The 21,200-nt window shown below is 39.5% G+C and overlaps 1 protein-coding gene across 1 annotated transcript; it reads left to right on the top strand.

Annotated features, from left to right (window-relative positions):
* The first annotated feature begins 2,880 nt into the window (after nucleotides 1-2,880).
* On the top strand, nucleotides 2,881-4,830 carry LOC140817123 (uncharacterized). Its single transcript, XM_073176724.1, has 7 exons — nucleotides 2,881-2,962; nucleotides 3,051-3,254; nucleotides 3,341-3,448; nucleotides 3,531-3,600; nucleotides 3,682-3,789; nucleotides 3,896-4,002; nucleotides 4,561-4,830. Exons 1-6 carry the CDS (start codon nucleotides 2,958-2,960, stop codon nucleotides 3,980-3,982), a joined length of 582 nt encoding a protein of 193 aa, XP_073032825.1. The 5' UTR covers nucleotides 2,881-2,957; the 3' UTR covers nucleotides 3,983-4,002; nucleotides 4,561-4,830.
* The last annotated feature ends 16,370 nt before the right edge of the window (nucleotides 4,831-21,200 follow it).

Genomic DNA, 21,200 nt, shown 5'->3' with positions numbered 1-21,200 from the left:
AACCAAAAATTGAAGAAAAATGAGAGAATAATCAATAGAAAATTCGGCCATCTCAAGTGGGAGGGAAGGAGAATGAGTTGTCTTGGTTTTGTGAAAAGTTAAAGCCACTTTTTGCATGCCAAGCATTGGACATTGAAAAAGTAGTCTCCAACCCTTCACCTTCCATGCATATAATTCTATTTGGGCTTGTAACAATTACAAGGCCCATGGACTTTTATTTAAATGTCTAAAAAACATTTGAGACCATTTAACCATTACTTGATTTTACTCAAGCCCACTAGTTTAATAATTATTTCTAATTGGGCACTACAAGGCCCAATGTTGTTTAATTAATCCAACACTTGAATTAATTTAATTATTTTGGACTCTACTAGGCCCACTAGTGTTTAATTAATTCAACACTTGAATTAATTTAATTTAGTCCATAATAATATTTATAAAAATCACAATTTTCAAATAAATTATTTGTTTGGACAAATTTTAATTTAGGAACACTTCCTCAAATTAAAGGTTACATTCTCCTTATAGAAGTCATACTTCTATTTTTATTTACGCTTATAAACTCCTTTATAAGCCGTTCAACACATTGTACTATTTTACTTCTCAACGAGATCTAAAAAATTAGCACTTGTGTGACCCTCAATGGTTCATTGATACAACTAGCCGTGGGTTCACATCTCCATGTGATTCGGACTAAACATGTCCTTATACAAGCATACCCCAATTGCTCCATTCTTACTTATCAACTCCTTGATAACAAGAATGTAAGAACTCAAGTCTGATAGTACCCAACCAATCATGTTAAACGCCTAGCAGCATCGCTTACATGATTCCCTAGGTATAAAATAATAGTGCCTGCAAGAACCATTCAATTATGGTTAGCGTACAGTACGGTCCCTTCAACTCATATATCCCGACCGATTCGGCAACCATTGGTATATCGAGATTTGTCAATGAATCGGTGTCATGTTGTAGTTGCATCGATGATGTAATCAATGAAACCCATTTCATAATTACCAACATACTCTGATCGGAGATTCATACTACATACACATAGGATATCCATACCCGAAGGTAAGCGGTGAATCCCCGACTACAATGCATCGACTCCTATATGTTTCGACAAAACACCCAACCTTGCCAACTAATGACCCCATGAGAGTCGGTAAACAAGTCTAAGTGTAATGCTAGCACATAGAGTCTCAATGTTGTCCCGGGTCATAAGGACTAATGGTGTACAACCATAAACTAGGACGTTTCCAATCGATAAGTGAGAACCACTTGGAAAGTCCTTTATGAAGGGTTGTTCAATGCACTCTACCAGGAGCAGCTATCTGCATGATCGGACGTCACAATATCTCCTACCAATGAAACATGGTACTCACATCGCAGATACTAGTCTCGAACTCGAGCGGCCTATATCATTCTTAGCGGCGGCTGAATAGACTAGGAACTGTTTAGAATATACAGTATTCCAAATATAAGTTTCATGATACTCATAATATGAGCATCTCATATTCTTTCTACTATTTGTATATTCAAGGGCTTTATCTATACAACTAGCATGGGTATACAGATAAAGATGTGCCAAAATAATAATTTCAAATATTATTAAAATAAAGATCGTTTATACATAGAGTTTCATTGTGAACACTCGGCCAACACTTGGCTCGACGGGCACCAACTCTAACAATCTCTCACTTGCACCAAAGCCAACTACCCATATGCTTCAAACTCATCGATTCGCGATGCTTCTCGAATAATGGTCTAGGTAAAGGCTTAGTTAGCGGAACAACAACATTATCTGCGGAGCCGACTTTGTCAACCGAGACATCTCCTCTTTCCACAATCTCTCGGAGGATGTGGTACTTTCTCAATACGTGTTTGGATTTCTGATGAGACCTTGGCTCCTTTGCTTGAGCTATAGCTCCCGTGTTGTCACAAAACACCGGGACAGGAGCAACATCATCAGGAATGATGCCAAACTCTTGGACGAAATTCCTTATCCAAATAGCCTCCTTTGCTGCATCTGATGCAGCAATGTATTCCGCCTCTATGGTGGAATCCGTAGTATTGTCTTGCTTTGAACCCTTCCTAGAGACAGTAGCACCATTGAGAATGAATACAAACCTAGAGGTTGACTTCGAGTCATCGATATCGCTTTGGAAGATAGAGTTGGTATAGCTTTCCAATTTCAGTTCTCCACCCCATAGATAAAAAACAACTTATTGGTCCTTCTCAAATACTTGAGGATGTCTTTCACAACTTTCCAATGTAGAAGACCAGGGTTCGATTGATATCTACTCACTACACTTAGTGCGAAAGCCACGTTAGGACGTGCAGATATCATCTCATACATGATGCTACCAATCGCAGATGCATAAAGAATGCTTGTCATCGCCACTATCTCTGCATCAGTCTTGGGAGACATAGACTTGGATAGGGACACGTCATGATACATTGGTAGATGTGCTCTCTTGGACTCATCCATCGAGAACCACTTCACGATGGTATCAATGTATGTGGACTGGGTGAGACCAAGCAACCTTTTGATCTATCTCTATAGATCTGCATTCCCAATACAAAAGATGCTTCACCCAAGTCATGCATCGAGAACTTACTCGCTAACCATATTTTAGTTGACTGCAACATTCCTACATCATTCCCAATGAGTAGAATGTCATCAATATACAGCACCAGGAATGTCACAGCACTCCCATTGACCTTCTTATACACACAGAGTTTCTCAGGATTCTTAGTAAAACCAAACTCTTTTATTGTACTATCGAATCTAAGGTTCCAACTCCTAGATGCCTGCTTTAGACCATAAATAGATCTCTGAAGTTTGCATTCCATATGCTCACTTCCGACAGAGTTACGAACTATTTCTGCACCTTGAAGACATCATTCCTTTCTACAGTTTGGATCCAATATCTGCCAACTGTATAGTTGTGTACATGTGGTAAGTCTTCTTCTTTTGTTTGTTGACCACTTAAGCTGTATAAACTTAATTAATTTATCATATTCACATTTTCTGTTGGAAATTGTAGGCATCTGTATAAAAAGATGAAAGAAGACAACAAGACTGACAAGTTCAGATTTGTCAATCCACACACGATCCCATACATGCCATATGTATCCAAACTTGACAAAAACGCAAAAATCGAACACTTGAACGAAAGAGCAAGTGTTTTGGCAGAAAGGCTAAGTGTTGCATCAACAAATCAATTATTTTTAGTGCCGCATAATGTTGGGTGAGTCAAAATTACAATATCAAATTTAATTTGTTTTCTTGACATTTTATTGAATTGTATGCACTGACTATGTGTTATGTGCATAGTTACCATTGGATTCTTACCGTCATCGATCCTTACAAGGAGATGGTTTATTTGCTGGATTCACTTGGTCATCGAAACCGTTACGATGACTGGAAATATGTGGTGGATATGTAAGTTAATATTTTGTTTTTTATATCAAATTTAATTCAGTGAATAAAACACTCATATGTTGACTGTTAATGATGTATGCAGGAGTGTAAGATTGTCTAATTCAAATAAGGAAAGGAAAGGGAAAAAACAAGCTACATGGGAAGTAGTAAAGGTATGCATGTGTACTTGTCATTAATTAACGTTTTTTTCAATTTGTGTATCAATCACTAACATTTTTTTTTTTAAAAATTAGGGTCCACGACGACCAGATTCGAAACAGTGTGGTTTTTATGTTATGAGATTTATGAGAGAAATGATTGAAAAAAATGCTACCAGTGAGAAGAACTCGATATCTTCAATTGTAATATTCGACATATTCTCAATATTCACAAATAATTGTGTATTTCTCATTTTTCAATGTCTATTGATTGTTTTTTTACTAATATTGACATTGTGTTTTTTCACAGTTCATGAACACTGAGTATTCCAAGGAAGAGATTGATGAAGTGCGATCCGAGTGGGCGGAATGCATACAAGACTATATTTACGAATAGGTATGCCAAGTGTTGATGAAGTGCTTTGTGTTACAATGAACCAAATCAATCATTTTTCTATTTTCTTCAATATTGCAATTAACTTCTCAATGAATCAAGTTCAGCTACATGCTGTTAGCCCTTTCCCACAATAATTCAAGGCCAGTTGCTTGAAATGTCATGTGATTTATTAAAGATTAACATTTGGAGTATTGTTATCACTACATGCTGTTAGCCCTTTCTCAATGAATCAAGTTCAGCTACATGCTGTTAGCACTTTGTGTATATTGTAAATCTCTCGTATTGTTATCACGTGAATATAAATGTTATTCGTTTGTGAATTGATGTTATGACTTACTTTCGAGTATATAAATGTTGTTTGTGTTGGATGGAAATTTTTGGGATGTCCTATTTATGCGGAGGTCATGCCGAAATTTCTATTTTCCTCAGTATATATTAGTTATGACTTTATTTTCGTCTCTATGCACCATTTGTGTTAGCTGCGTATCCAGTGCCTGTTTTGCTTGCAATCTCATCTCTTACATGGGTTTTTAATGGGCTTTCTATGTGTGGATTATATGCCAGGGATGAAATGGAAGGTTTTGATGCATAAATGTTGATGAGGTTTGAGGAGATCGAGGCCGATGATGACAAAAGATTGCAGTATATCCGTATTTTTTGTTTGGAAAAACTTTATATTGTGGGACTCTACTAGCTACCACATTGCCACGTTGATGACGAACATGGATCACGGTCAATTGCAATACTGAATTCAAATTTGTAAAATTTTTGTTTATCGTTGGCATATTTTGGATGATGGATTTTGAACATAACATAGTCATGGATTTAACGTGGTAAATATTTTGTTTTCTGTTGTTATTTTTGGTTTAATTATTATTATATAGATTGTAAATTAACAGAAATTAAATACAAAATTTTTACCTAATAAAATTAATTATTAAAGACAACAGATGCAAAACCGTTGTCATTGATAGATAAGACAACGGTTTTTAGGCGTTGCAAAACTGTTGTCGTTGTTACAAAAAACAAAGGTCTAAAAAGTTTCGAATATATTATGACAACGGATTAAAACTGTTGCAAAACTATTGTCAATAGAGTTAAATAACAAAGGTTTAAAACTGTTGCGAAACTGTTGTCGTTGGTATGAAATACAACGGTTTAAACCCATTGCAAAACCCTTGTTGTTGGTATAAAAGACAACGGTTTAAAACCCTTGCAAAACCGTTGTCGTTGGTAGAAATTACAACGGTTTAACACCATTGCAAAACCGTTGTCGAAGGTAGAAAAGACAACGGTTTAAAACCGTTGTCGTTGAAGACACTTTCAACAACACCCTCAGTTACAACAGTCGAAAATGGCCTACGACAACGGATTTGATCCGTTGTCGTTTGGCGAATTTGTTGTAGTGTGTAAACCCTTCAGGTTGAGACATGTAAATCTCTTCCTTAATATCTCCATTAAGAAAGGCTGTCTTGACATCCAGCTGCCATATCTCATAGTCATACCATGTAGCTATGGCTAGCAATATCCTTATAGACTTGAACATTGCAACTGCAGAAAAGGTTTCCTCAAATTCAACTCCTTGTCTTTGAGTATATCTTTTTGCTACCAATTGCGCCTTGAAGGTCAATACCTTCCCACCTGCCCCAAGTTTCCTCTTGTAAATCCATTTACACCCTATGGGAACAATTCCCTCAGGTGGTTCACGATATTCCACACTTGGTTTGAATGCATGGAATTCATCTCAGATTTCATTGCTTCAAGCCACATGGATGAATCGGCATCAGATAACGCCTCCTTGAAGGTCCTTGGATAACATCCATGGTTAGGCTCATCATGGCCCTCTTCAAGAAGCAGACCATACCTCGTAGGTGGTCTCGAGACTCTCTCGGATCTTCTAGGAGCTTGCATCTCCTCTCTTGGCTCTTCGGGTGTGGGTTCTGTAATTGTGGGTGTTTCTCGAACCTCTTAGAGTTCTATCATATCCCCTTTTCTATCCAATAGAAATTCATTTTCCAAAAAGGTAGCATTCCTAGAAACAAACACATTTGTTTCTTGGGGATGATAGAAATAGTATCCAACTGAATTCCTTGGATAACCCACAAAGTAACATAAAATGGATCGACTATCCAATTTATCTCCCACTACCTGCTTCACATAAGCAGGAAACCCCCATATTCTAAGATATGAATATTTGGGAGGCTTACCCATCCATATCTCATATGGTGTCTTTTCAACTGCCTTTGAATGGACATTGTTCAACAACAGTGCCGCTGTCTCAAGCGCATATCCCCAAAAGGATGGCGGCAACTCCGTGAACCCCATCATAGACCGAACCATATCTATCAAAGTCCGGTTACAAAATAGCATCTCATATTCTTTCTACTATTTGTATATTCAAGGGCTTTATTTATAAAACTAGCATGGGTTTACAGATAAAGATGTGCAAAAATAAATATTTCAAATATTATTAAAATAAAGATCGTTTATACATAGAGTTTCATTGTGAACACTCGGCCAACACTTGGCTCGACGGGCACCAACTCTAACATATTTGTCAAACAAAACGGCATGACTATAAACTCATAATGGCCATACCTGGTTGTGAAAGCTATCTTCTATATATCAGAATCTCTGACTCTCAGCTGATGATATCTAGATCTCAGATCGATCTTGGAATAAACAGAAGAACCGTGCAACTGATCAAATAAATCATCAATACGAGGCAAAGGGTATTTGTTCTTTACCATAGCCTTGTTCAGTTGCCGGTAGTCAATACAGAGTCTCATTGAACCATCCTTCTTTCTTATAAACAACACTGGAGCACCCCAAGGAGAAACACTCGGTCTGATCTACTCCTTGGCCAGTAAATCTTCTAACTGCTCTTTCAACTCTTTCAATTCAACTGGTGCCATTCTGTACGGAGCTTTAGAAATCGAAACTGTACCTAGTACCAATTCAATGCTGGAATCTATCTCTCTGACTGGAGGCAATCCCGAAATCTCATCTGGGAAGACGTCAACAAACTCACATACCATTGGCAGGTCTTCCAATGATGGACTCAACTTCAGTACAACTATTGAATGGACAAGGAATCCCTCTGCTCCTTTCTGTAACAATCGAGTCATAGACATAGCAGATATCAAAGGAATTCTATATCTAGAAACCTTACCGTAAAATTTCCATTCATCAGCCATCTCAGGTCTGAATCTCACAATCTTATGGAAACAATCCACGGTAGCTCTGTACTTGGTCAGAATATCGATACCAATAATGCCGTCAAAATCAGACAACCCAAGTACAATATAGTCTTACTCAATCTCATGCCCGTCATACTGTAGCATACAATGTTTCACATAATTCACTGATATAAAACATGTCCCCAAAGGAGAAGAGACAGATACTACCGCAGATAATGATTCCACAGGCAATGCATGAATCAATGCAAATCTTTCAGAAATAAATGTATGTGATGCACCCGTATCAATCAATACGTAATCAGGATAACCACATAAAGAACATTTACTTGCAACAACATCATCTGGTGCTTCCTGGGCCAGTTCTTTAGTCAAAGCAAATACTCTGGCCTACTGTCTAGGAGGATAACTAAATAACTGGCTTCCTCGGCTGTGACTGGGCTGGTGCTGGCTGGAAAGTGTGAACAACAGATGATCGTCTATGTGGGGACCCGGGCTCTAATTCTTTTTCTTGGGATTAAATGGATCATTATTCTAAACCAGGGGTCATTTTTTTTCGCTTTTACATTTAATCAAATGTAATTAAACAAGCATCAGTCTTTATTTAATTTACAACATACAAACATAATATACATGTCTTATTCTATATGTCCTCAACTAACCAGTATTAAAAGACAGTACATAATAAAAGACAACTACTGGTCCATCTGCTACGCCCGTGATCTCCACGCTAACACGATCATCTATGTCTCGACCCAGATCCTGCCCCACATGTTGTTATGCACACATACAGACATAACAACAGCCGGAAAACTGGTGAGAACAAATCCCAGTATAAACATGTAAACATGCATATAAACAATCTAAACATGAAACATGCTGATATGAATGTCATTCATATAAAATCATGCAATGCGAATCTAATCATGTCTAGACTCGACTCGACTATAACTCTAGGGATCCCGTTGTGAATAAGACGTCACTGGCTGTCACCTACCCTACCAATCGAGGTGCTGTACGTCTTATTCCTAGACTTCGGCCTGATCTGTATCCACGTCTACAAAGGGGCGGTGATCTTCCCCTAAGCTGAGATATCGCCGAACATCTAGAAGTCTGCCTGATCTCCAGACTGTCCTATCTTAATGCATGAATACAAAATCTGTAAACAAGCATAATCATTCTAATGCAATGCCACATGATCTGTAAACAAAGCATAGCAAGATTTGTATACAAGTTCTATAAACAAATCTATAAACAATCATAATCATATCAAGATATAATTAATAAAACAAGTATGTGATTTTGGTTGGGAAACTCAAATGTGATCTCCTTTGAGTCGCAAGTCCCCAAACAAAACATGTACTATACCTTTCGTCGCACAATCGCTGTCACGGTCTCCAAACTGAATCTGAAATGGAAATGTTGATATACAATCTATCAATCTCTAATCTAAATCAACACATATCCAAGTCATTACGTGATCTCGATACAATTTGACGGCATAACGACGTATATTCTTAACACCGGTCAATCCAAATCTCAACAGATATCAACATTATATCCTCCTTAACTCATACTCAAATCCTATGCAAAAAACCATATTCAAAATCGATATAATGTACTTCTACTATGCTGAATTTCATAATAATTGCATATGATATCTGTTCTTCGATCTGTTTACAAATCTATCATGCTCAATACGTCAAGAACATAATATAACTATCATATTCCAATTCCTCTAACATCTAAATCGTGAAACTTGCTAGAATTAAGCAATACTTACATCACTTAGTAGCTTTCAAAGCAAGGAACACAATTCTTAACTCGGATTATGATTTGGATGGCTAAATCGTGAGATATCTAAATTCAAGAGCAAGAACTCTCCTTCTTCCTTAAGTTTCCCTTTTCTCTCCTTCTCTCGGTTGTGTCATCTGAGCAAGAAGGAAATGAAGCCAGCTCTATATATACTGTGCATGATTTATAACACATGGCTTCGTCTTTTCGTAACACGCAGCACCGCGGGTGCGGTCACACTAGGAGCGCGGGTGCGCTATGCCCTCGGCAGTTCTAATATTTTCCATAATGCATCGACCGCGGGTGCGGTCATGTAAACACCGCGGGTGCGGTCTCAGCACCGCGGGTACGGTATGGTTAGGACCGCAGGTGCGGCCTTGCAAACTCAAATTTGGGCACCCTACTGTCCATGCACCGCGGGTGCGGTCTAATTCTACCGCGGGTGCGGTGTTGTACATTCCAAATTTCATATTTTATCACATCGTTTCGCCCCGTCTGTTCTTGTGTTTCATATTCAACTATCTACCAGAATCTTGGGCATTACACTTCTCAATTTCTGTCTATTCATATTCGATCTAGGGCATTACATTTCTCCCCCTCTAAGACATAAGTTTGTCCTCGAACTGAATAAATCAATCAAAGTATTTAAGACAGTATTAAAATCAAAACTGACTAAATAATTATATCATATAAATAACTCGGGGTGTTTTTGTCTCATGCCTGCCTCTGTTTCCCAAGTCGCTTCCTCGATGCCATGACGACTCCATTGAACTTTCACAAGTGGAATATTCTTCGTTCTGAGTTTCTTTTCTTTCCGATCCAGGATCTGTATCGGTTGTTCCACATAGCTCAAAGTCTGATCAAGTTCAGCTTCGTCAGGTTGAATGACATGAGAAACATCTGGCATATATCTTCGTAACATTGATACATGAAACACGTCATGTATTCCGGATAGAGAAGGAGGAAGTGCAAGTCGATAAGCTCGATCGCCAATCTTCTCAAGAATCTCGTAAGGACCGACGTATCTAGGAGACAGCTTCCCTCGTTTGCCAAATCTAACAACGCCTCGGAATGGAGAAATCTTTAAGAATACTCTATCTCCCGCCTCAAATACTAACGGTCTACGTCTGATATTGGCATACTTTGCTTGTCGATCTTGTGCTGTCTTCATCCTCTTCTGAATGAGTTTCACCTTCTCTGTCATGTCACGAATCATATCTGGCCCAAGTTCTGGTACATCTGATATATCATCCCAATATAGCGGAGATCTGCACTTCTTGCCATACAAAGCTTCAAACGGTGCCATTTCAATGCTCGTCTGATAGCTGTTATTGTAAGAAAATTCGCAAAGAGGTAGAGAATCTTGCCAACCAATGCCAAAATCTAGCACGACGGCTCTCAACATATCATCTAGAGTCTGGATAGTCCGTTCTGACTGTCCGTCTGTCTGAGGATGATAAGCAGTACTTAGCTGTAAAGTCGTACCTAAGGCCTGCTGCAAACTGTGCCAAAAGTGAGAAGTAAATCGTGGATCACGATCTGATACGATAGACTTCGGTACTCCATGCAATCTGACTACCTCTCGAATATATATCTCCGCCATCTGATCTTGTCTATACGTCATTCTGTACGGAATGAAACAAGCAGATTTGGTCAATCTGTCAATAATGACCCAAATCGCGTCACAGCCTTTCGATGATCGAGGTAACTTCGTCACAAAATCCATGGAAATGTGGTCCCATTTCCATTCTGGAATAGATAAACTCTGAAGTAACCCCCGGGCTTCTTCCTTTCAGCTTTTACCTGTTGGCAGTTCAAACACTTAGACACAAATTCTGCAATATCTGATTTCATATGTTTCCACCAGAATTGTGTCTTCAAGTCATTATACATCTTCCTGCCACCAGGATGAATACTGAACCGACTACAATGTGCCTCTGACAGAATCTGCTGTTTCAACTCTGCAACATCTGGTACAACAAGACGGTTATTCACATATAGCACATGATCACGTACCTGATATTCTGACATGTGCCCTGCTTGGACCATTTGAATTGATTTCTGCACATTTTGATCTGTTCTTTGTGCTTCTTTGATTCTCATTATCAAGTCTGGTTCAACTCGAATCATAGCAAGTCGTAGTGGCTTACTATCTGTATTAAATGTTAATCCAGCCAAACAACAGTCTTCAATCATATTCGTAACACCTATCGTCGACAAGGATAAAGAACATACCTTTCGACTCAAGGCATCTGCTGCTGCGTTTGACTTTCCTGGATAGTATTTGATTTCGCAGTCAAAATCTTTCAATAAATCTAACCATCTACGCTGCCTCATGTTCAATTCTGATTGAGAGAATAGGTACTTTAGGCTCTTGTGATCGGAAAAGATCTCAAATTTCTCTCCATAGAGATAATGACGCCAAATCTTTAATGCAAATACGATAGCCGCCAATTCCAGATCATGAATGGGGTATCGAACGTCATGTGGCTTCAATTGTCTCGAGGCGTATGCGATCACATGGCCTCGCTGCATAAGAACACATCCCAAACCTCTATGAGAAGCATCACAATACACAACAAAATTACCCTTACCTGAAGGTATCGTCAGTACTGGAGCACTGGTCAGCCTTTTCTTCAACTCTAGAAAGCTAGACTCGCACTCCTCTGACCAAACAAATGGTGCATTCTTTTGCGTCAATTGAGTTATTGGCTTTGCAATACTGGAGAAATCTTTGATAAATCTTCTGTAGTATCCGGCTAAGCCCATGAAACTGCGTATTTCTGGTACAGAAGTCGGTCTCGACCAACTGATCACAGCTTCCACTTTACTCGGATCTACAGAAATACCATCTCCTGATATGATATGTCCTAAGAAGACAACTCGATTCAACCAAAACTCACACTTTGACAATTTAGCATACAGTCGCTCGTTTCTCAACGTCTGCAAAACAATTCTGAGATGCTCTGCATGCTCATATCTGTTCTTCGAATACACCAAAATATCATCGATGAAAACAATAACAAATTCATCCAAATATTTCTGAAACACTTGGTTCATCAAGCCCATAAATACCGCAGGAGCATTGGTTAAACCAAAATGCATGACAATAAATTCGTAATGTCCATACCTGGTTCGAAATGCTGTCTTCGGTATGTCTATATCTCGAACTCTGAGCTGATGATACCCAGAACGCAAATCAATCTTCGAATACACGGAGGATCCCTGCAACTGATCAAATAAATCATCAATCCTAGGCAAAGGATATTTATTCTTGATCGTTGCCTTGTTCAGTTGCCTGTAATCAATACATAAACGCATCGAACCATCTTTCTTTCGCACAAATAGCACAGGAGCGCCCCAAGGAGATACACTAGCTCTGATATATCCCTTGGCTAGAAGATCTTCTAATTGTGCTTTCAATTCTTTTAGTTCAATAGGTGCCATCCTATACGGAGCTCTCGAAATAGGAACGGTACCTGGTACAAGTTCAATGCTAAAATCTACCTCTCGAACCGGAGGTAATCCTGGGATTTCATCTGGAAAAATATCTGGAAATTCCCGTACTACTGGCAAATCCGCTAATGCCGGGCTCGACTTCTGCATATCTACAGCATAAATAAAGAAACCATCTGCTCTTTTTTGTAACAATCTGTTCATAGTAAGAGCTGAGATCAAGGGAATCCGAGATCTGGAACCCTTCCCGTAGAATTTCCACTCGTCTGTCATCTCGGGTCTGAAGCTGACAATCTTGTGGAAACAATCCACGGTAGCTCTGTACTTTGTTAGCATGTCAATACCGACTATACAATCAAAATCAGCTAGACCCAATACTATACAATCTAGGTCAATCTCATGCCCCTCAAACTGTAGAATGCAATGTTTAACCGTAGTTACAGATATCAATTCACTTCCCAACGGAGAATTAATAGATACAACTTCTAACAAAGACTCAACAGGCAATGAATGCAACAATGCAAATCGCTCCGAAATGAATGTATGCGATGCACCTGTATCTATCAAGATATAAGCAGGATAACCATAAAGAGAGCAGTTACCTGCTATAACATCATCTGGTGCATCTTGTGCTTGCTCTTCTGTCAATGCAAACACTTGAGCATGTTGCCTTGGAGGTTGACTCACTGTCTGACTACCTCGAGCTCTGGGTTGAGTCGGTGCTGGTGGAGGCTGAAAAGAGTGAACCGATGATGCCTGCCGCTCAAACTGAGGTACTGACCCGGATGCTCTTCCACTCTGGCCTTGCTGTACACCTCTCTGTGGACAGACTTTGGCAAAATGCCCCGGTTGCCTACAAAGGTTACATCGGCCTGTAACTCCTTGGCATTGTTCAGTCGCATGCTTACCTCCACAAGAATTGCAGTAGACACCTGGAGTCCTTGAACTTTGATCAAAACCAGTCTGTCTTGATCCGCTGGAGCTCGACGAACTGCTCCCAGGTCGCTTAAACTGTTTCCCTTTCGCCTTCAGCTGTTCCTTTCTGCCACTGCTACTACCGTCACTATCAAATCTTGGAGGGGGTGGAATGGTAGGTGCTAGTGGTCTCGGTATCGGAGCAACATAAGGAGCACTCCGCTGCCTCAACAATCCTGCTTCTGCACCCTTGGCTCGATTCAATGCATCCGCAAAGTTATTAGGTCTTCCCGTGTTTACCAAGGTAAAGATGTCCGGGTTCAAGCCATTTATGAATTGGTCCGCCACCGCCTCGTCACTACCTGAAACATGGGGTGCAAAACGAAGCAAAGAAGAGAATTTGGCAACGTACTCCTCAATGTTCAGTGGCCCTTGCCTTAGATTGGCAAATTCTGCACCTTTATCCTTGCGATAGGAGATGGGAAAGAAACGCTGATAGAACTCCGTCTTGAATACCTTCCAAGTAATCTCGGTACCCCGCTGCTCTAAAGCTCTCCTAATGTTCAACCACCAATTCTTGGCTATATCTTGCAATTGATGGCCAATTAGCTTTATTCTCTTCTCGTCACTGTACTCCAAAGAGTCGAATAACATTTCAATGTCCTCAAGCCAACTTTCGAACTCGATGGCATTCTCGGTACCTTTTAATGTGGGAGGTCGAAAAGATTGGAATCGCTTCAGCAACGTCTCCATAGGGGTCGCCGTAACATCCATAGGATCTCCGGATGTGCTCCCCTGTTCTGGCGCTGCTGGTCGTAGAGGTACGGCTGCTCTTCTAGGAGGCATATCTAATAAACCAACGGATTAGTAAACAAAATATACAACTGTCTCAGCCATCCTCTAGTCAGTTACCTCTGATCTAGAATCAGTTCTGATTCAGTCAATCACATGCTGAACGAAATCAAATAACAACAACATGTAATAAGGAAAGCAATAATCATGCTAGCACATCATAAGCAAGGAAGAAGACTCGATCTACCCCGCTCATTCTATCCTATCTTAGTCTAAAGGAACTATCGGCTCTGATACCACCTGTTGTGGGGACCCGGGCTCTAATTCTTTTTCTTGGGATTGAATGGATCATTATTCTAAACCAGGGGTCATTTTTTTTTCGCTTTTACATTTAATCAAATGTAATTAAACAAGCATCAGTCTTTATTTAATTTACAACATACAAACATAATATACATGTCTTATTCTGTATGTCCTCAACTAACCAGTATTAAAAGACAGTACATAATAAAAGACAACTACTGGTCCATCTGCTACGCCCGTGATCTCCACGCTAACACGATCATCTCTGTCTCGACCCAGATCCTGCCCCACCTGTTGTTATGCACACATACAGACATAACAACAGCCGAAAAACCGGTGAGAACAAATCCCAGTATAAACATGTAAACATGCATATAAACAATCTAAACATGAAACATGCTGATATGAATGTCATTCATATAAAATCATGCAATGCGAATCTAATCATGTCTAGACTCGACTCGACTATAACTCTAGGGATCCCGTTGTGAATAAGACATCACTGGCTGTCACCTACCCTACCGATCGAGTTGCTGTACGTCTTATTCCTAGACTTCGGCCTGATCTGTATCCACGTCTACAAAGGGGCGGTGATCTTCCCCTAAGCTGAGATATCGCCGAACATCTAGAAGTCTGCCTGATCTCCAGACTGTCCTATCTTAACGCATGAATACAAAATCTGTAAACAAGCATAATCATTCTAATGCAATGCCACATGATCTGTAAACAAAGCATAGCAAGATTTGTATACAAGTTCTATAAACAAATCTATACACAATCATAATCATATCAAGATATAATTAATAAAACAAGTATGTGATTTTGGTTGGGAAACTCAAATGTGATCTCCTTTGAGTCGCAAGTCCCCAAACAAAACATGTACTATACCTTTCGTCGCACAATTGCTGTCACGGTCGCCAAACTGAATCTGAAATGGAAATGTTGATATACAATCTATCAATCTCTAATCTAAATCAACACATATCCAAGTCACTACGTGATCTCGATACAATTTGACGGCATAACGATGTATATTCTTAACACCGGTCAATCCAAATCTCAACAGATATCAACATTATATCCTCCTTAACTCATACTCAAATCCTATGCACAAAACCATATTCAAAATCGATATAATGTACTTCTACTATGCTGAATTTCATAATAATTGCATATGATATCTGTTCTTCGATCTGTTTACAAATATATCATGCCCAATACGTCAAGAACATAATATAAATATCATATTCCAATTCCTCTAACATCTAAATTGTGAAACTTGCTAGAATTAAGCAATACTTACATCACTTTGTAGCTTTCAAAGCAAGGAACACAATTCTTAACTCGGATTATGATTTGGATGGCTAAATCATGAGATATCTAAATTCAAGAGCAAGAACTCTCCTTCTTCCTTAAGTTTCCCTTTTCTCTCCTTCTCTCGGCTGTGTCATCTGAGCAAGAAGGAAATGAAGCCAGCTCTATATATACTTGTGCATGATTTATAACACATGGCTTTGTCTTTTCGTAACACGCAGCACCGCGGGTGCGGTCACACTAGGAGCGCGGGTGCGCTATGCCCTCGGCAGTTCTAATATTTTCCATAATGCATCGACCGCGGGTGCGGTCTCAGCACCGCGGGTGCGGTCTCAGCACCGCGGGTGCGGTATGGTTAGGACCGCAGGTGCGGTCTTGCAAACTCAAATTTGGGCACCCTACTGTCCATGCACCGCGGGTGCGGTCTAATTCTACCGCGGGTGCGGTGTTGTACATTCCAAATTTCATATTTTATCACATCGTTTCGCCCCGTCTGTTCTTGCGTTTCATATTCAACTATCTACCAGAATCTTGGGCATTACATTTCTCAATTTCTGTCTATTCATATTCGATCTAGGGCATTACAGTCTATCAGGCTGTGCCACTGATCCGGATGATTCAGCTCCCTAGGATCTTTGGGAACCTCTCTGTGGACAAACTCTGGCGAAATGTACCTGCTGTCTGCAGATATTGCAACTACCAAACACTCCTTGGCAATGCTCGGTCGGATGTCTTCCACCACAAGTTCTGCAATAGGCCCTTGTATAATTCTGACTCTGTCGGGAACCACTGGAGCTAGAAGAACTGCTGCCAGACTTCTTGAAATGTCTCCCTCTGGCTTTCAACTGCTCTTTCTTCCCACTGCTGCTACTACCACTCTCAAATCTAGGAGGCGGTGGGTAAAACTGAGTAGTAGATGGATGTTATGGTCTCGGTGCTGGTGCAACATAGAAAGCTCCTTTCTGTCTCATCAGACCCGCTTCTGCTCTTTTGGCTCTAGTTAGGGCATCAGGTTATTCGGTCACCCAATGTTTACCAATGTAAAGATCTTAGGATTCAACCCAGTGATGAACTAAACAACAACAGCTTCGTCATTCTCAGCCACGTGTGGAGCAAATCGCAGCAAGGTAGAGAACTTGGCCACATATTCTTCAATTTTCAACTGACCCTGTCTCAGATTAGCAAATACTGCCCCCTTGTCCCTTCTGTATGATACTAGAAAGAATCTCTGATAAAACTCAGTTTTAAAGACGTTCCAAGTAATATTCGTACCTCGATGCTCCAAAGCCCTCTTTGTCGTAATCCACCAGTTCTTTGCAACGTCATGCAATTGGCGCCCAATCAGTCTGACTCGGCGTTCATCTGTGTAATCCAAGGAATCAAACAGCATCTAAATATCATCTAACCAACACTCACATTCAACAAAAGTATTTGTTCCTTTCAAGTTTGGCGGTTTGAACGACTGAAACCTCTTCAGTAGAGTTTCCATCGGTGTTGCTGTCACATCCATCAGATTTGCAGAAGTACTCCCTGTTCTGGGACTCTTCGAGGAGGCATATCTGATTATCAAAAGGGTTAGCAATCAAAAGCAAGTAAGAAAACTCAATCGACCCCGCTCACTAGCTTCTATCTCAGTCTAAAGAACCTATGGTTCTGGAACTTACTGCTCTGATACCACCTGCTGTGGGGACCCGAACGCTTATTCATTTTTTAATCGTCTTTGGGAAAAATTGGATCAAATAAATAAACTGTGTCTAAATATCAATCTGATATACATATCAAAAGTAAAAGTACATGTCATATACAACAGTAAGTCATAATAAACTATTGTTCTTTCACTACATATCATGTAATGAAAATAACTCAACTTCTGGGTCCGGATCTCCACGCTAAAATATAATCTCTCATTCTCGTCTTGACCCTGATCATGTCCCACCTGTTGTCATGCACACATACAAACACAACAACAGCCGGATAACTCCGGCGAGAATAATATTCCTAGTATAAACAACGTATACATGCAATCATATAAAAACATTTATAAAAGCATATAACAATCATCAATAACATGTATCAATCTGAAACATGAAATGTTATAAAGCTATAACTCAAACTCATATCTCTGACTCGACTCTGATCTGGTCTAGTCTAGGGATCCCGGTTCCCGCACGTTGGCATACTATATCGAATCTCAGCAATAGAAGTCGATCTACTTCTAAGCAACATCGATATAAACCAAACATCCAATGTCTAGGCACCTCTGCCCAAGACTTGTCACCTCTACCAATGACTCGTTATCATAATTTATCTTGTTATCTCTGTTATTCCATAAGTCAATAGAATAAACATATTCATTAAAGTAATACAACAGTATTAATACAATGACAAACAAGTATGTGGTTTAGGAAAACTCAAGTCAAGTCTAACTCGAGTCAATCTCCCGGTTAAAATTGATTTATACCTTTCTTTTGTCGATCTGATGAAGTCAAAGTCTCGAGTTCAAAGCTTGTCAATACTCAATCTGGCAATAACAATATCGAGGAGTATGACCGCCGAGCGAGAGATCTTCTGTTAAATTCTCCTGTCCAGGCTAGCAGTCTCGCTGGGACGGTTAGTTTTAACCGCCCTAGCGAGAGGTCTTCTGTTCGATATCCTCGGTAAGGCTAGAATGCTCGCTGGGGCGGTCAGTTTTGACCGCCCTAGCGAGGCTTCTTCGTTGTTGTGCCCATTTTCTGCCCTATTTGGTTCCATTCCTTCAAAATACCACAAAACACACGAGATCAGTCATATGCTAAATAATGCAAACAAAATGCAAGAATAAACTAAAACAAACTAATATGATGTATGAATACGATTCGAAACCAACACTAAGAACACGTAAAAACGAGTCCTATCAACCCCCTCATACTAACCTTTTGCTCGCCCTCGAGTAAAATAGGTTAAAGCACGAGATTCTAAACAGACAAAATAAACACGAAATAACCAACACAAGAAAAAGTTAATGGTGAGTTAATAACTTTATGTTCATGCCTCAGTAAATTTTTTCCACATCATAATCAAGTCATTTCACAAATAAATACTCTTTCTCATCTACAAATAAGTCTTGGCACTAATTCGAACGTGTGTGTGTGTCATGGTGGGTCTAGTCATTCGTACGTCAAATAGATCAATCGTCAAGTTATGCAAGTCACTCAATCAACACTTCAATACAAATCTCACTAGCATGCATCCCCGTGTCCATTCATCACTAACAATCATTTTGAACTTTAGTTAATTTTTTAAGTGCATAGAAGGGTGTCGAAAGGAAAGAAACTAAGCTCAAGTGGCGAAAAGTTGGGAGTACATCGATCATTTTCATTGTGCAATTGTCAAGACTGTGCGTCTGACTTCCTCGACTCCTTACATCTCCAACTTTTAGCCTAGGAATAGAATTTCATTCCTTTTATTTTCGGCTCCCCCTCACCTTACATCTCCTTTTTTCCCAAAGTTCTTTTTACAAGAACTTTGTAGTTTCAACATTTTGATGCACAATTTTCACACATGTACTCCCTAGGCTAAGAATATATCTTTTTGGATTATAGCTGGTTAGGAGTACTGTATTTGAATTCAGGGTATTGACAAGGGGGCATATGTACAGTTCAAGGTCAGTCAAATGCTATCATGCACGACCTCAATCAGTGACTTATTTCCACGGGTTTTCATGCTAAATCAATTCATACGTGATGTCTTTCAAGTTAACCAACAAGAATTTCAAATTTCACCATTATTCCTACAAAATTCTAGGCCCCACACATATGTGCTCAAAAAGTTCAAAATTTGCACCAAAACTCATGTTTCAACAATCCAGAGTATCATTCATGCATTGACCCAATCAATATTTCTCAAAGCAACATCATCATCGGCTCATAAATCATGTCAACTCACCATAAACGACTCACAATCTAACAACGAAAATACAACGACTTAAAAACCCAAATAACAAACTAAATAACTGAACAAACAAACAAAACAAACTACCCGACCACAAAAACTTGATCGAGCAAAACTTGCACAGTGAATGGTCCCAAAATTTGTTTTATATATGAAAGCTCGATTTAAATATCGCAAGTGCACGATAGTCAAGTTATAATAAACGTACGTGAATACGAGTATCGATCCACAGGGACTGCGTTACAATAATTTTTTATTCTCAATTAAAATTTCTTTAGCAACGATAAAGTGGTTTGGTAATTAAACTAATGTAAATCAAATAACTAAAAGAATTAAAGCACAAAGAGAATGTATGCAATAATGCAATGATTAAGTTGGATTAAATCAAATGAAAGATGACTTTGTTGGGAATTATCAGTTCACCTACCACTCGTGTTTTAATAATTACCCTCGACTCTTACTCGTGCATTCGACGGAATTCCCTAGACTAATCAATGTACTCTGTCGAGCTATATTAATACTAATCATAAACATGCAGTAATCAAGTGTCCTCAATTATTTAACAGTTTAAGATCGCCTTACGTTCTATGGAATCCTCTAGCTTTTATCCGGGTGAACTATCACTATCGACACGTACCCAATTCCGTATGTCTACTAAAATTGTAAGGCCGAGGTTTATACTATGCGATCCTATTGTTAATTAGTCTGTCGACATCGTTAACAACATGCAATAATCAAAGGAAGATAGCTAGGCTTCGCTTGAAACAAGAAATAACAATAGCATAAACAAATCACTTGTAAAAACGTCAAGAAATAATGTTAAACAACGAGTACGGGTAGGATCCCCTCAAATCCCAACAAATTTAGAGTTTAGCCAACCAAATTCATACTAGAAATCAACAATCTATGCAAGAGAATAAAATACTGAATAATAAAATACTAAATATGACGATGGAAGATGGCTGCGATGCTTGGAATTCTCGAGTTCTTCGAAAGTCTTCCTTACTCCTCGCCTTCTCTCCCAGAAAAAATGATGAAAATATGATGAATAATCCTCCCAGAGGCGCCCAATCTCGTGTATTAGGTTAGTGGTCTTGGATAGAGTCCATGAAAATAGAAACAAATCTCGCAGAATCTTGCTGGATCGCGTGACTCGCTAGGGCGGTAGGTTTTGACCGCTGGGGCGAGTGACTCTCGAATAAAAACTTTGAGCCTTCTCTCTAGTCTCGCTGGGGCGGCCACTTTTGACCGCCGAGCGAGAGATCTTCTGTTAAATTCTCTTGTCCAGGCTAGCAGTCTCGCTGGGACGGTCAGTTTTAACCGCCCTAGCGAGAGGTCTTCTGTTCGATATCCTCGGTAAGGCTAGAATGCTCGCTGGGGCGGTCAGTTTTGACCGCCCTAGCGAGGCTTCTTCGTTGTTGTGCCCATTTTCTGCCCTATTTGGTTCCATTCCTTCAAAATATCATAAAACACACGAGATCAGTCATATGCTAAATAATGCAAACAAAATGCAAGAA

The sequence above is a fragment of the Primulina eburnea genome, chromosome 16 (genome assembly GCF_022965805.1).
Source record: "Primulina eburnea isolate SZY01 chromosome 16, ASM2296580v1, whole genome shotgun sequence".
NCBI lineage: Eukaryota > Viridiplantae > Streptophyta > Magnoliopsida > Lamiales > Gesneriaceae > Primulina > Primulina eburnea.
The sequence above is the reverse complement of the archived record's forward strand: the minus strand, read 5'-3'. Positions and strand labels throughout refer to the sequence as shown.